The following is a 17519-nucleotide window of genomic DNA, read 5'->3' as shown; positions in this document are numbered from 1 at the left end:
CCAAGTGGTCCCGAGATACGGGGCCCCGCGTGGTTACAATAGAAATTGAGCTGTGGTGTCGCCCATCCCCCGCCCCTTTCCATAACAAGTCACAGAGACTGGGAGCGGGGTGGGGGGTGGGCGGCGCCACAGCTGAATTTATATTGTAGTCATCCGGCCATCCTTCTTCATCTGGGCTTGAAAATGGCGGCTGGTGGAGACAAGGACCTTGGCGGCGAAAAATCAAATTTCTATGACCTACCTCTTCTAAGAAGCTTGACAACACAGGACGGATCTAGCGCCTTGAAGCGATTCAGTTCGCATTTGCAGCGCTATACAAATCATTCATTCATTCATTTCCCGGGAAACTATACAATCAGGAAAAGGGTCTAAATCCCGGGAATGTCCTGGGAAGTTCGGGACTGTTGGCAAGTATGATGTAATCCCTTTTCTAACAGCTCCTCCTTGGCAGAATAGATGCTGCATCTTTTAAATTACAGAGAGGACTTCCTGAAAATTCAATTATACTTTTCCCTTCAATGGTAAGGTATTTCACAAATGTTTTTGTGCTGAAAAAGCCCCCTCGGCTTATACTCGAGTCATTGTGCCCATCTGCAGCCTCATGCACCTGATCTCCCGGCACTGTGACATGCAGTCTATTCGGCGGTCGTCCAGTCTTAACGAAGCCCTGCCTTCTCATCGTCCTCATCCGTGATAGGCAGAACACTGACCTACTGCTGGGAAACTGAATCAGTGTTCCGTCACGGACGAGGAAACTCGACAACCACCGACTAGACTGACTGCATGTCACAGCGCCGGAGATTAGGTACATGAGGCTGCAGATGGACACAGTGCAGGGAGATGGGCAGAGTGAGGCATGCAGATGGGCAGAGTGAGGCTGCAGATGGGCATTGTTGACCCTCTTTTCCACTTACAGTAGCTGCTGCATTTCTCACCCTAGGCTTATACTCGAGTCAATACGTTTTCCCAGTTTTCTGTGGTAAAATGAGGTGCCTTGGCTTATATTCAGGTCGGCCTATACTCAAATATATACGGTAACTGTTTAGTGTGTGTGTGGGGGGGGGTGTACTAATGGGGGAATTTTTTGCCGATCCCGGAGTTCTACTTTTAATTTAAAACTGTCATCTGAATATTGGTTTGTAGGTGTTATTTATGGATAACTATTGTTTTGGTGTACTCAAGGATGTAGTACATTAATTAATACAATCATATAATTTAACACTAAAGCTCAACAACTAGACATAGGGGTTGATTTACTAAAGGCAACTATACTGTGCATTGCAAGTGTACTTGCTCTAGATCTTAGTAAATGAGGGGAAGCTCTGCTAATTTCTATCATCCAATCATGTGCAATCAAAAATGCCTTTTTTTTTTTTAATTTTTGTTGCATGTTATTGGGTATTCTTTGCAAACGAAGTTTCACCTAATTTACTAAGCTCTGGAGCAACTCTACTTGCACTGCACAATACATTTGCATTTAGTAAATCGACCCCATAGTCTTTTTGTACATTGTTAACCGCTTGCCGACCGCCGCACGACTATATACGTCGGCAGAATGGCACGGGCAGGCAAAAGGACTTACAGGTACGTCCTTGCCTGCCCGCGGGTGGGGGGTCCGATCGGACCCCCCCCGGTGCCAGCGGCGGTCGGATCGAGGTCAGGGTCGATCGAAGGTGAGGGGGAGGCCACTCATTCGTGGCTCCCCCCTCGCGATCGCTCCTGGCCAATGATGTGCTTCCTCGGCTTCTGTGAATGTAAACAGAAGCCGAGGAAGTGATGTCATCTCTCCTCGAGACGGTCTTTTCGTCCGGCGCCGAGGAGAGAAGACATCCAAGTAAGTGCACCAACACTACACATACAGTAGAACACGCAGGCACACTTGTCACCCCCCTGTCACCCCCCAGTCACCCCCCGATCACCCCCCTGTACCCCCACACATACTGACACCAATAGCAGGTTTTTTTTTTTTTTCTGATTATTGCATTGGTGTCAGTTTGTGTCAGTTAGAAGTGTTAGGGCAGTTAGGTTAGCCCCCTTTAGGTCTAGGGTACCCCCCTTAGGTCCAGGGTACCCCCCTAACCCCCCCTAATAAAGTTTTAACCCCGTGATCACCCCCCGTCGCCAGTGTCACTAAGCGATCGTTTTTCTGATCGCTGTATTAGTGACACAGGTGACGCTAGTTAGGGAGGTAAGTATATAGGTTCGCTGTCAGTGTTTTATAGCGACAGGGACCCCCATATACTACCTTCTAAAGGTTTTAACCCCTTGATTGCCCCCTAGTTAACCCTTTCACCAGTGATCACCATATAATTGTTACGGGTGACGCTGGTTAGTTGGTTTGTTTTTTGTAGTTTATTATAGTTTATTACAGTTTATTATAGTTTTAGGGCACCCGCCGTTTATTACCTTATAAAGGTTTAACCCCCTAATTGCCCGGCGGTGATATAAGTTAAGTTTTTAGGGTCAGATAAGGTCTGCGTCGCCCCAGGCAGCGTCAGGTTAGCGCCAGTACCGCTAACACCCACGCACGCAGCATACACCTCCCTTAGTGCTATAGTATCTGAGCGGATCGATATCTGATCCGATCAGATCTATACTCCCCAGTAGTTTAGGGTCCCCCAAAAAAACGCAGTGTTAGCGGGATCAGCCCAGATACCTGCTAGCACCTGCGTTTTGCTCCTCGGCCCAGCCCAGCCCACCCCACCCAAGTGCAGTATCGATCGATAACTGTCACAAAACACTAAGCACACATAACTGCAGCGTTCGCAGAGTCAGGCCTGATCCCTGCGATCGCTAACAGTTTTTTGGTAGCGTTTTGAATCAGTCGCTGACAGTCAGGAGCTTTTTTGCCTGTGAGTCTCACTAGTGTACCCCTAAATTTAGAGGCCAAAATGGCAAATCGAAGGTACACTAGTGAAGAGGCCTACACGTTTCTGAGTATGACAGATAGTGAAGAGGAAGTCACTCATCTGTCAAGTTCAGGCTCAGAATACGAACCTGTAGAGGACAGCGGCTCCATGACAGATAGCTCTGACGACGGAGTTGTGGTCCCTGCTAGGGTCAGGCGTACCAGACCCCGAACTTCTTCTTCTGTCCTTGAAGTGCAAGAACCGCAGGTCCCTCGTATGGAGCAGAGCAGTACTAGTGCCGCTACTCCTTCTGGTGAACTGGCAAGCACCAGCGGCCTAGTACACCCTGGTCGTACATCCAGCACTGCAGTATCACGTGGTGACGTGGCGAGTCCCATAAGTGCAGTTCAAGCTGGTGAGGTGGCAAGCACAAGTAGGGTCCCGCTGCCACCAAGAAGACAAAGACAGGCCCGTCGTGCCCATAGTGCCCTTCCTGCTGCATTGGCCAATCCGAATTGGGTACCCACCACTTCTGCAGCACCCGTATTGCCCCCATTCACTGGCCAACCCGGAATTCAGGTGGAAACAGTTGATTTTACGCCACTGGATTTTTATTCACTGTTTTTCACCGAAGATCTCTATAGATGTATTGTGGACCAAAGCAATTTGTACACTGGTCAACAGATCGCCACTATTCCCCAGTCCTCCCTTGCCAGAGATTGGAGACCAATTACGGTCTCCGAATTTAAGGTCTTTCTGGGCCTTTCCCTCCTCATGGGCATAACCAAAAAGAGTGAGTTGCGGTCATATTGGTCCACTGACCCAATTCACCATATGCCCGTGTTCTCTGCCTCCATGGCCAGGGCACGATACGAGCAGATTTTGCGATTCATGCACTTCAACGACAATGAACTCTGTCGTCCTCGTGGAGACCCTGGATACGATCGGCTCTACAAAATTCGGCCCCTCGTAAACCACTTCAACCAACGTTTTGCAGACTTGTTTACCCCCCATCAAGTTGTCTGCGTTGATGAGTCCCTGATTAAATTTTCTGGCCGCTTGTCATTCAAACAGTACCTTCCCAGCAAGCGTGCCAGATACGGGGTCAAGATGTATAAGCTCTGTGACAGGGCCACAGGCTATACATGTAGATTTATGGTTTACGAGGGCAAAGATAGTCACGTAGAGCCGATCAACTGCCCTGACTACATAGGAAGCGCTGGCAAGATAGTGTGGGACTTGGTGTCACCCTTATTCGGAAAGGGGTACCACTTGTACGTGGACAATTATTACACGAGCGTGCCACTTTTTAGTCACCTTTTTGATCATCAAATTGGAGCATGTGGCACCGTGCGACCTAATCGCCGGGGCTTTCCTCAGCGGCTTGTAGATTCCCGTCTTAGGCTGGGGGAGAGAGCCTGCTTGCAGTGTAATAACTTGCTCGCTATGAAGTGGAGGGACAATAAGAATGTTTTCGTTCTTACCTCCCTTCATGCAGACACGACGACCCAAATTACTACGGCGACTGGTGTTGTGGAGAAACCCCTCTGTGTCCACGAATATAACCAAAATATGGGAGGGGTGGACCTCAACGACCAGTTGTTGGCGCCGTACCTAATTGCCCGTAAGGCCAGACGCTGGTACAAAAAAGTGTCTGTATACTTATTTCAATTGGCTTTGCTGAACGCTCATGTGCTATACAGAGCTTCAGGACGGACTGGATCCTTCCTTAAATTCCAGGAAGAGATCGTCAGAGCCCTTCTGTTTCCAGACGGTGCTCCACCTCACCTTCCCCAACCAAATGCAGTAGGCCGGCTGCATGAGAGGCATTTTCCTTATGCCATCCCGAGTACCCCTACCCAACGAGCCCCCCAAAGAAAATGTCGTGTCTGCAGCAAGCGCGGATTTAGGCGTGACACCCGGTATTATTGTCCCTCCTGTCCTGGCAATCCTGGTCTTTGCATTGGTGAATGTTTTGAACGCTACCATACACTAGTTGAGTTTTAGCGTAGGGTACAGCACTGCACAGACTAGGACACACTTTCACAGGGTCTCCCAAGATGCCATCGCATTTTGAGAGACCCAAACCTGGAACCGTTACAGTTTTAAAAGTTACAGTTATAAAAAAAAAATGTAAAAAAAAAAAAAAAAATACACAAAAAAAATATAAAATAAAAAAACCAAAAATAGTTGTCGTTTTTATTGTTCTCTCTCTCTATTTTCTCTCTATTGTTCTTCTCTTTTTTACTGTATTCTATTCTGCAATGTTTTATTGTTATGTTTTATCATGTTTGCTTTTCAGGTATGTAATTTTTTTATAGTTTAATGTGTTTTAACCATTTTTTTGTTTTCAGGTACGCCATTCAGCTGCAGCGCGGATTTATTTATCTTGACAGCAACAGCGTTTGCTCCCACGATACATAAAGCCGTGACTCCAGCACTGTCGGAGGTGATTTCACCACCACAGTTACATACTTCAGCATATATGCCGAAGCGTGGGGGCAGCAGTGGGTGGAGGAGCGATTTGCTCCTGCCTTTTGCGGGAGGATGCCCCCATGCTTCGGCATATATAAAACGGTGCATGTATGCCCATCATTAGAAGTGGGTGGATGAAGGGAGGTATTCTAATGGTGGGCATACCCACCGATCAAGATCTTTTTTTCGTTCAGCCCACAGGCTGCATGAAAAAAAAGTTTACAATGTATGCCCAACAAGGACCAGCAATGTACTGGTATGTTGCTGGACTTTGAGTGGTTATACCAGAATGATGCCTGCAGGTTTAGGTATCATCTTGGTATCATTCTTTTCAGCCAGCGGTCGGCTTTCATGTAAAAGCAATCCTAGCGGCTAATTAGCCTCTAGACTGCTTTTACAAGCAGTGGGAGGGAATGCCCCCCCCCCACCGTCTTCCATGTTTTTCTCTGGCTCTCCTGTCCCAACAGGGAACCTGAGAATGCAGCCGGTGATTCAGCCAGCTGACCATAGAGCTGATCAGAGACCAGAATGGCTCCAAACATCTCTATGGCCTAAGAAACCGGAAGCTACGAGCATTTCATGACTTAGATTTCGCCGGATGTAAACAGCGCCATTGGGAAATTGGAAAAGCATTTTATCACACCGATCTTGGTGTGGTCAGATGCTTTGAGGGCAGAGGAGAGATCTAGGGTCTAATAGACCCCAATTTTTTCAAAAAAGAGTACCTGTCACTACCTATTGCTATCATAGGGGATATTTACATTCCCTGAGATAACAATAAAAATGATTAAAAAAAAAAAAATGAAAGGAACAGTTTAAAAATAAGATAAAAAAGCAAAAAAATAATAAGGAAAAAAAAAAAAAAAAAAAAAAAAAGCACCCCTGTTCCCCCCTGCTCTCGCACAAAGGCGAACGCAAGCGTCGGTCTGGCGTCAAATGTAAACAGCAATTGCACCATGCATGTGAGGTATCACCGCGAAGGTCAGATCGAGGGCAGTAATTTTAGCAGTAGACCTCCTCTGTAAATGTAAAGTGGTAACCTGTAAAGGCTTTTAAAGACTTTTAAAAATGTATTTAGTTTGTCGCCACTGCGCGTTTGTGCGCAATTTTAAAGCATGTCATGTTTGGTATCCATGTACTCGGCCTAAGATCATCTTTTTTATTTCATCAAACATTTGGGCAATATAGTGTGTTTTAGTGCATTAAAATGTTAAAAAGTGTGTTTTTTCCCCAAAAAATGCGTTTGAAAAATCGCTGCGCAAATACTGTGTGAAAAAAAAAAATGAAACACCCACCATTTTAATCTGTAGGGCATTTGCTTTAAAAAAATATATAATGTTTGGGGGTTCAAAGTAATTTTCTTGCAAAAAAAAATAATTTTTTCATGTAAACAAAAAGTGTCAGAAAGGGCTTTGTCTTCAAGTGGTTAGAAGAGTGGGTGATGTGTGACATAAGCTTCTAAATGTTGTGCATAAAATGCCAGGACAGTTCAAAACCCCCCCAAATGACCCCATTTTGGAAAGTAGACACCCCAAGCTATTTGCTGAGAGGCATGTCGAGTCAATGGAATATTTTATATTGTGACACAAGTTGCGGGAAAAAGACAAATTTTTTTTTTTTTTTTTTTTGCACAAAGTTGTCACTAAATGATATATTGCTCAAACATGCCATGGGAATATGTGAAATTACACCCCAAAATACATTCTGTTGCTTCTCCTGAATACGGGGATACCCCATGTGTGAGACTTTTTGGGAGCCTAGCCGCGTACGGGACCCCGAAAACCAAGCACCGCCTTCAGGCTTTCTAAGGGCGTAAATTTTTGATTTCACTCTTCACTGCCTATCACAGTTTCGGAGGCCATGGAATGCCCAGATGGCATAAACCCCCCCCAAATGACCCCATTTTGGAAAATAGACACCCAAAGCTATTTGCTGAGAGGTATAGTGAGTATTTTGCAGACCTCACTTTTTGTCACAAACTTTTGAAAATTGAAAAAAGAGAAAAAAAAATACATTTTTCTTGTCTTTCTTCATTTTCAAAAACAAATGAGAGCTGCAAAATACTCGCCATGCCTCTCAGCAAATAGCTTGGGGTGTCTACTTTCCAAAATGGGGTCATTTTGGGGGGTTTTGTGCTATCTTGGCATTTTATGGCCTTCGAAACTGTGATGGGTAGTGAGGAGTGAAATCAAAAATTAACGCCCTTAGAAATCCTGAAGGCGGTGATTGGATTTCGGGGCCCCGTATGAAGCTAGGCTCCCAAAAAGTGCCACTCATGTGGTATCCCCATACTCAGGAGAAGCAGCAGAATGTATTTTGGGGTGTAATTCCACATATACCCATGGCCTGTGTGAGCAATATATCATTTAGTGACAACTTTGTGCAAAAAAAAAAAAAAAAAAATTGTCACTTTCCCGCAACTTGTGTCAAAATATAAAATATTCCATGGACTCAACATGCCTCTCAGCAAATAGCTTGGGGTGTCTACTTTCCAAAATGGGGTCATTTGGGGGGGGTTTGTGCCATCTTGGCATTTTATGGCCTTCAAAACTGTGATAGGTAGTGAGGAGTGAAATCAAAAATTTATGCCCTTAGAAATCCTGAAGGCGGTGCTTGGTTTTCGGGGCACCGTACGCGGCTAGGCTCCCAAAAAGTCCCACACATGTGGTATCCCCGTACTCAGGAGAAGCAGCAGAATGTATTTTGGGGTGTAATTCCACATATGCCCATGGCATGTTTGAGCAATATATCATTTAGTGACAACTTTGTGCAAAAAAAAAAAAAAAAAAAATTGTCACTTTCCCGCAACTTGTGTCAAAATATAAAATATTCCATGGACTCAACATGCCTCTCAGCAAATAGCTTGGGGTGTCTACTTTCCAAAATGGGGTCATTTGGGGGGGTTTTGTGCCATCTTGGCATTTTATGGCCTTCAAAACTGTGATAGGTAGTGAGGAGTGAAATCAAAAATGTATGCCCTTAGAAATCCTGAAGGCGGTGCTTGGTTTTCGGGGCCCCGTACGCGGCTAGGCTCCCAAAAAGTCCCACACATGTGGTATCCCCGTACTCAGGAGAAGCAGCAGAATGTATTTTGGGGTGTAATTCCACATATGCCCATGGCATGTTTGAGCAATATATCATTTAGTGACAACTTTGTGCAAAAAAAAAAAAAAATTGTCACTTTCCCGCAACTTGTGTCAAAAAATAAAATATTCCATGGACTCAACATGCCTCTCAGCAAATAGCTTGGGGTGTCTACTTTCCAAAATGGGGTCATTTGGGGGGGTTTTGTGCCATCTTAGCATTTTATGGCCTTCAAAACTGTGATAGGTAGTGAGGAGTGAAATCAAAAATTTATGCCCTTTGAAATCCTGAAGGCGGTGCTTGGTTTTCGGGGCCCCGTACGCGGCTAGGCTCCCAAAAAGTCCCACACATGTGGTATCCCCATACTCAGGAGAAGCAGCTGAATGTATTTTGGGGTGCAATTCCACATATGCCCATGGCTTGTGTGAGCAATATATCATTTAGTGACAACTTTTTGTAATTTTTTTTTTTTTTTATTTATTTTTTTTTTTTTTGTCATTATTCAATCACTTGGGACAAAAAAAAAAAATATTCAATGAGTTCAACATGCCTCTCAGCAATTTCCTTGGGGTGTCTACTTTCCAAAATGGGGTCATTTGGGGGGGTTTTGTACTGCCCTGCCATTTTAGCACCTCATGAAATGACATAGGCAGTCATAAACTAAAAGCTGTGTAAATTCCAGAAAATGTACCCTAGTTTGTAGACGCTATAACTTTTGCGCAAACCAATAAATATACGCTTATTGACATTTTTTTTACCAAAGACATGTGGCCGAATACATTTTGGCCTAAATGTATGACTAAAATTGAGTTTATTGGATTTTTTTTATAACAAAAAGTAGAAAATATCATTTTTTTTCAAAATTTTCGGTCTTTTTCCGTTTATAGCGCAAAAAATAAAAACAGCAGAGGTGATCAAATACCATCAAAAGAAAGCTCTATTTGTGGGAAGAAAAGAACGCAAATTTCGTTTGGTTACAGCATTGCATGACCGCGCAATTAGCAGTTAAAGCAACGCAGTGCCAAATTGTAAAAAGTGCTCTGGTCAGGAAGGGGGTAAATCCTTCCGGGGCTGAAGTGGTTAAAAACCTTGTAATTTTTTTTTTGTGACTTGTTTAATCCTGAGCTGGTGCTGGTGAGTACAGTAGGAGTCGTACTTCTGGCTCCCAGCTATATCGGCACGGCTTCCGTGATGGACACCAGTTCTGGTGTTTTGTCTGTGCCTCTCCCTGTGCGTTGCCATTCACTGTGCTTTCCACCAACAGCTTTATAAAGTATAACTTAAGGCAAAACTTTTTGTTTTAGCTTTGGACAAAGTGGAGATGGATTAGAACCAGTGTCAGATTTTTATTGCTGTCTGTGCCCCCATTTAGGTAGATTCATCCTTTCTAGTTCTGTTTACCATTCTCACTGAAAGTAAAAGAAACGTAAAAATTTTGGGTTGTTACCAGAAAGGTGGTTACCAGAGGGGAATTGTTCCAATGGGGACACTAGTTCTGGTGACAACCAGGGATTCATTCTCTCTCTTTGGAGGGATTTCCTCACATTTCCTGCTTTGGCTATAGGACAGTAAGTGAAGGGAGAATACCCATCGGGACAGAGAGGCCAAAAAAGAAACTGACAGACTGAAAGGGCGTATATCCCTCCCTTACTGATTTCAAAATAAAAAGAAAGTTTTGCCTAGTTTAAATAAAAGAACACATATGTGGATCATTATATTTTCTCCCTATTTTCCTTTGTGCAGGAACTGTCTTACTTACGTGCTCTCCTGGCTATGAAGAAGCAGAAAAAGCAGGAAGATGTTATTCATTTGTTGAACGATGTTTTGGACAGTCACTTCAATTCACTACAAGGCCTGCCACTCGGTATTCAGTATTTTGAGAGACTTAACCCAGATTTCTTGCTGGAAATTATAAGGGCCTATCTCAATTTCTGTCCTAATCAGGTAGCTGTTAATTCTCTATTGGCAAAATGCATTTTGAGACTATTTGTAGTATGTAGTCCTATGAAATCAAATGCCCCCAAACCTGCTTTAGCTCATGTACCATCTTAAATGGAAAACTTCAGTTAATAATTATGTAGGGGGGATTTCCTGTTTTTAGGAGAAATTTAATTAGAATCAATTTGGATATGACCTAATAATATACACTGAGCAAAATTATAAACGCAACACTTTTGTGTTTGCCCCTATTTATCATGAGCCGAACTTAAAGATTTATGACTTTTTCTATGTACACAAAAGGCCTATTTCTCTCAAATATTGTTCACAAATCTGTCTAAATCTGTGTTAGTGAGCACTTCTCCTTTGCCGAGATAATACATCTGCCTCACAGGTGTGGCATATCAAGATGCTGATTAGACAGCATGATTATTGCACAGGTGTGCCTTAGGCTGGCCACAATAAAAGGCCAATTTAAAATGTGCAGTTTTATTACACAGCACAATGCCACAGATGTCACATGTTTTGAGGGAGCATGCAATTGGCATGCTGACTACAGGAATGTCCACCAGAGCTGTTGCCCTTGAATTGAATGTTCATTTCTCTACCATAAGCCATCTCCAAAGGCGTTTCAGAGAATTTGGCAATACATCCAACCGGCCTCACAACCACAGACCACATGTAACAACACCAGCCCAGGACCTCCACATCCAGCATCTTCACCTCCAAGATGGTCTGAGACCAGCCACCTGGACAGCTTCTGCAACAATTGGTTTGCATAACCAAAGAATTTCTGCACAAACTGTCAGAAACTGTCTCAGGGATGCTCATCTGCATGCTCATCGTCCTCATCGGGGTCTCATCCTGACTGCAGTTTGTCCTCGTAACCGACTTGAGTGGGCAAATGCTCACATTCAATGGCGTCTGGCACTTTGGAAAGGTGTTCTCTTGAAGGATGAATTCCGGCTTTCACTGTACAGGGCAGATGGCAGACAGTGTGTATGGCATCGTGTGGGTGAACGGTTTGCTGATATCAACGTTGTGGATCAAGTGGCCCATGGTGGCGGTGGGGTTATGGTATAGGCAGGCATATGCTATGGACAACGAACACAGGTTAATTTTATTGATGGCATTTTCGAATGCACAAAGATACCACGACGAGATCCTGAGGCCCATTGTTGTGCCCTTCATCCACAACCATCACCTCATGTTGCAGCATGATAATGCACGGCCCCATGTTGCAAGGATCTGTACACAATTGCTGGAAGCTGAAATCATCACAGTTCTTTCATGACCAGCATACTCACCAGACATGTCACCCATTGAGCATGGTTTGGATGCTCTGGATTTGCGTATACGACAGCGTGTGCCAGTGGATGGATTATCTCGGCAAAGGAGAAGTCCTCACTAACACAGATTTAGACAGATTTGTGAACAATATTTGAGAGAAATAGGCCTTTTGTGTATATAGAAAAAGTCGTAGATCTTTGAGTTCAGCTCACGATAAATGGGGGCAAACACAGAAGTGTTGCGTTTTATAATTTTGCTCAGTATATATATTCAACAGCTGATAATAAAATAGCATGGGGCAAAGGCTGGCAGGACTGTGGACAGTGTATATAAGTCACTTAGGTTTCTCACATACACATGGTGAGGGGCTTCGGGATTTATGGCTGATGAGGAGAAAACAAACTTTTTGTTTTTTCCTGAATATTAAAGATCTGTTCAGGGCCCTGGGGGCTTTGTAGATCTTTGGGTAGGAATAACCCTGCATCTCTAGGTCCACTTCTTACCTGATAGACACGCCTTGTTATAAGTACAACCCCTGGCAAAAAGTATGGAATCACCACTCTTGGAAAATGTTCATTCAATTGTTAAATTGTGAAGAAAGAAAAACGAATCACAGGCATGCCTCAAAATTATTTTCATTTAACATTCCAAACTTCTGGTTTTAAGAAACACTTAAAAAAAAAACAAAAAAGAAAGAAAGAAAATTGTAGTCAATTGCAACTGTTTTTGCAAATCAAGCAGAGGAAAAAATATGCAATCACTCAATTCTGAGGGAAATATTATGCAATCACCATGTACTTTGCCATTTCTGAAACAAACATCTGCATCAGATTACATGTGCTAATTAGTCCGCAGTTAAAAAAGAGTGCTTGCACACCTTGGGGAGCTGTTGCACCAACCTGATTGACATAAATCATGGCCCCAACACGAGAGATGTCAGTTGAAACAAAGGAGAGGATTATAAAACTTCTTCAAGATGGTAAATCATCACAAAATGTTGCAAAAGATGATGGTTGTTCCCAGTCAGCTGTGCCTAAAATCTGGACCACGTACAAATCAAATGGGAAGGTTATTAAAGGGAAGCGTACTGGTAGATCAAGGAAGACATCAGAGCCTCAAGATAGAAAACTTAAAGCAATATGCCTTGAAAACAGAAAATGCACAACAAAACAAACAAGGAACAAATGGTCAGAAACTGGAGTTAATGTCTGTGACTGAACTGTAAGACATCGCCTAAAGCACATGCCAGGCCATTTCATGTGGCCCTCGCACCCAGGGCTTTCTTTTTCAGACAGAACCCTGTACACTGTGCATAGCACACCGCTAAACCCTGCACCTGTATGTAGCACACTCCTAAACTCTGCACTCTGTAGGTAGCGCACCCCTGAACCCTCCACTCTGTACGTAGCACACCCCTAAACCCTGCACTCTGTATATAATGCACCCCTGAACCCTGCACTCTGTATATAGAGCACCCCATAATCATGCGCTTGGTACATAGTGCACCCAGAGCTCTGCACATAACGCACTACTGGTACTGCCTCTTTAAGATCCTCCCACTGGTAGTGCAATTTGGCCACATCCACCATTCAATGCAGTTTGAGGGGGGTGGGGTTGGGGGGTTGAGTTCCTGCACCTATTCTAAGAAAAAAAGAGCCTTGGATAAATCTATGTAGTCTTACAAATACAACTGGCCCCTTTTGAGAGCAACCATAAGTCTGATGCGCCCCCCTATGAAATTGAGTTTGACACCCCTTGCCTAAAGGAAATGGGATTTACATACAGAAAAGTCAAACGAACACCATCATTAACAGGTTACAGTGGGCTAAAGAAAAGCAATCATGGACTGTGGATGACTGGATAAAATGATATTCAGCAATGAATCATGAATCTGAATTGAGCAGGGAGGGGATGCTGGAACTTTTGTTTGGTGCCGTTCCAATGAAATGTATGTATCTGAATTGAGTGATTGCAGGGTGCAAAGGCTGAGTTCTAATACAACATGAAAAAGGTACATGTGCTGCTTGTTTATTTTGGGGGACCCGTTAGGAGGTGATCTGTTAGTCCGCAACTAACCTTGAGTTTAGTTAGTTGAGCGGATGATTTGCTTGTTTTACTCTATGAACTTGCTTTACATAGCCCTCCTGTGTTAAAAAATGTGTTTATTTTAGGGCTGAAACAACTAATCGATTAATCGACAACTAATCGATTATGAAAATAGTTGTCAACTATTTTCATAATCGATTAATCGGCCAGCCGATTATTTTGCCTGCATACAGAATGCATTATTTGTTTACATATCAGGAAATACAGTGCAGCACACATACAGCTCAGTACACCATCCATACATGTCAGTAAGTGCCTGAGACCTTGTGAATGTGTGAGGAGCAATGCCTCATGGGACATGTAGTCCTGGGCAGGAAGGGAGAGGGTCTAAAAGCAGAAGTTTTTTTACCTTGCTATAGGGGCACACTATACTATAATTTGCAGCTTGCTATTGGGGCACTCTAAAGGCAGGAGGAGCCAGAGGCATTGGTGGGGGACCCCAGAAGAGGAGAATCATGGCTGCTCTGTGCAAAACCATTACACAGAGCAGGTAAGTATACCATGTTTGTTTTAAAAAAAAATGACTTTAAAGACTGTGCAGGCAAGATCAGCATCTGAACCTAGAGAAGGTGGAGGCTGATAGACTGGAGGTAATAGAAGGCATTACAATTACATTTAAAGTAAACTTTTACATGGAGGCAAGGCACATTACGTGGGAACAGGGCACATTACATGTGCCCCAGTGTGAATGGGGTCTAAATAAAAAATGTGATCTGAGTCTGATGCTATTTACCAGATTCAGCCTCCAATAGTATATACCAGTGATGGCGAACCTTGGCACTCCAGATGTTTTGGAACTACATTTCCCATGATGCTCAACTACACTGCAGAGTGCCAGAGCATCATAGGAATTGTAGTTCCAAAATATCTGGGGTGCCAAGGTTCACCATCACTGGTATATACAGTATATCTCTTCTGTCTGTTATTCTCAGAGTGGATTAGAGATTTTGCTCCCTAATCATATAGTATATTTACCACTGCATATAGATTTTGAAGAATAAATTGCCTTTTTTTAAACTTTACATATTAAATTATACACCACACTTTTTTAAGGTTATTATCCGATTAATCGATTAATCGAAACAATAATCGGCCAACTAATCGATTATGAAAATAATCGTTAGTTGCAGCCCTAGTTTATTTGCTTTCTTACTGAATAACAGTGCAGGACAAACCTGCTCGGACTGTTCCTGGGTGTCCCTGGTTTACCGTTGCTAATACCAGTTGAGCATATTCCCCTTGAAATGATTATTTTTAACAGGCAGGTAGACAGCAAAGGACTAGTCACCAGTACTGACTGTGGTCTCTCTGTAGCTGATCTTTCCCCCTTTACTGACTTATCATGCCTGGTTCTGCCCTGTGCCCCAGTATGGAAGCAGCCATCTTGGTAGAGACAGGGGTTTGCTTCCTCATGTCAGAGCCTCCAGCAAGGACAACAGTAAGCAGAACAGCAGCAATGTCACCAAATCTAACTCCAAATCTTCCAGAAATAGCAGACAGAGGCAGCAGTGCCTTAGATCTCAAATTGTGGAAAGTGCACTATTTAATTTTGGGAGGAATTTCAGACAGAAGTTAAATTTTCAAGGTACTGTTCAGGCACAAATCACATTTCTAAATGTTCCATATAAAATAGCAAATGTTCACTTTTTGAGTTTAGTTTCACTTAGGGCTGGGAAAAAAATCGATTTGAATCTTGAATTGAGTTGAGAGGTCAAATCGATTCAAATCGATTTTTTTCAGATTTTTTTTTTTTTTTTTTTTTAACAGCACCGCGCCGGCCCTGAGGAGCTGCGGGCACGATTTCTCAGTCGAGGCCGCGGCTTCGGCCTAGTCCGCGAGGCCCGGCGCTGTGCATGGGTGGGTGGGTGTGTAGGCGGGGTAGTGGGCGAGGCTGTTGTTGGAACGCCGCTGTGTATTGGAGGGCGCTGTGATATCAGGAGGAGGGGGGTGGAGGGATCACAGGGACATTCCCGGGCTGCAGAGAGAGAGAGAGAGAGAAGGGAGGGTGAGTCAGCTGCCTGTGTGGTGTATTTCATGAGATACTGATAGCCATGTGATCACTGCCAGAAAGAATTATCCGTCAGAGGAGAGAAGTCACATCCCATTCCATATATTCACCCTTCTTAAATTACAGTGATGTAGTGTGTCAGTATACGGTGATGTAGTGTGTCAGTATACGGTGATGTAGTGTGTCAGTATACGGTGATGTAGTGTGTCAGTATACGGTGATGTAGTGTGTCAGTATACGGTGATGTAGTGTGTCAGTATACGGTGATGTAGTGTGTCAGTATACGGTGATGTAGTGTGTCAGTATATGGTGATGTAGTGTGTCAGTATACGGTGATGTAGTGTGTCAGTATATGGTGATGTAGTATGTTTGTTGATGCACTTTAATATAATTTTTTTAAAAATCGGATTCGAATCGTGAATCGAGTTTTTTATAAAAAAAAATCGCAGATTTTTTTTGGGGGGGGGGAATCTCCCAGCCCTAGTTTCACTGTAAGTTGTTAAAAATAGGCTAGCCTTTGGCTACATATATTTATTAGTAGCAGATGTTCCAAAAAAGGGATTTAAGGGCTCGTTTACTCCATATTGTGCTGCATTAATACATACAGCGCAGTGCACTTTGTTGTGTGTTGCCATGTGCTGTGGTAACACAGCCCATTCATTTTGTATTGTCCGTGACGCAGGAGAGATCACTCAAATACACTATTTTTTAATTTGTTTTGGTGCAGTATAGGGCAGGTGTTTTATATGTTTGTTGGACAGTCATTGAAAATGAATGACAACACTCTCATAACACACTGTGGTGCGCCTATACCTAGTATACCACAGCACACTATGTGTAATTAGGCCCTTAATGACCGTCTGGAAACATGCTGAGACCCACAAACAATCCTTATGCTGAATGCTTGTTGATTGAATCTGAATTATGTGAATTCTCTTTTTATCTACTTCAGCCTCCCATTCCAGGCCAGCCAGCATCCCCTCTGTTTAAGCACTGCGCCTCTGTTCTGGAGACAGTAGTGAAGGTGGCTCCAGGCCTTCAGCAAGCTGTCTTTTTGATAGCAAAAGTGAAATATTTAACAGGTATGTGCAATAATAGTAGAGATTCTGTTCATATTGATAGCATTTCATCTGTTCTGTCGGTTTTTAAGGCCTTTTTTGTACTCACTGTAAAGTTTTTTTCTTGCAGCCCATTGGAGGGATGCAGGAGTATTAAACCTCCAGGTTATACTGCCCTCTACAGGAGGATTGGGCATTGGCAAACAAAACTATAGGCCAGCCCAGGGTATAACCCCTCCTACTACAAGCATGCCTCAGTTTTTGGTAGTCTGTATGAGTTGCCATGGGATAGTGGAATTAGAGGTCGACCGATATGGGTTTTTCTCTGGCCGATGCCGATATTTAGAAATCGCGGTGGCCGATGGCCGATATAAGATGCCAATTTTTTTGGGCCGATATATTAGGCTGATTTTTTTTTTTTTAATTTTTTTTTCCCTTCATCTCATAAAATCTAACAGTTAGACCCCTTTCACACGGGGCGTTTTTCAGGCGCTTTTGGGCTAAAAATAGCGCCTGTAAAGTGCCTGTAAAACGGCTCCCCTGCAGTCTCAGTGTGATATCCCGAGTGCTTTCACACTGAGGCGATGCGCTGGCAGGATGTTTAAAAAAAGTCCTGCAAGTGGCATCTTTGGAGCGGTGTATACCATTCCTCCACCACTCCTGCCCATTGAAATGAATGCGCACCGCTGCCAAAGCGCCTGCAAAGCGTTT

The 17519-nt window shown here is 43.6% G+C and overlaps 1 protein-coding gene across 1 annotated transcript in view; it reads left to right on the top strand.

Annotated features, from left to right (window-relative positions):
• Positions 1–17519, top strand: part of TTC21B (tetratricopeptide repeat domain 21B) — a 134067-nt gene that overhangs the window by 61307 nt on the left and 55241 nt on the right. Inside the window, exons 11-12 of the mRNA XM_073633965.1 lie at positions 10152–10352; positions 16703–16832. Coding sequence (XP_073490066.1) covers positions 10152–10352; positions 16703–16832 — 331 coding nt within the window. The remainder of the gene's footprint in view (positions 1–10151; positions 10353–16702; positions 16833–17519) is intronic.

Source organism: Aquarana catesbeiana, linkage group LG06, assembly GCF_042186555.1.
Source record: "Aquarana catesbeiana isolate 2022-GZ linkage group LG06, ASM4218655v1, whole genome shotgun sequence".
In the NCBI taxonomy this organism is placed as follows: domain Eukaryota; kingdom Metazoa; phylum Chordata; class Amphibia; order Anura; family Ranidae; genus Aquarana; species Aquarana catesbeiana.
The sequence above is the reverse complement of the archived record's forward strand: the minus strand, read 5'-3'. Positions and strand labels throughout refer to the sequence as shown.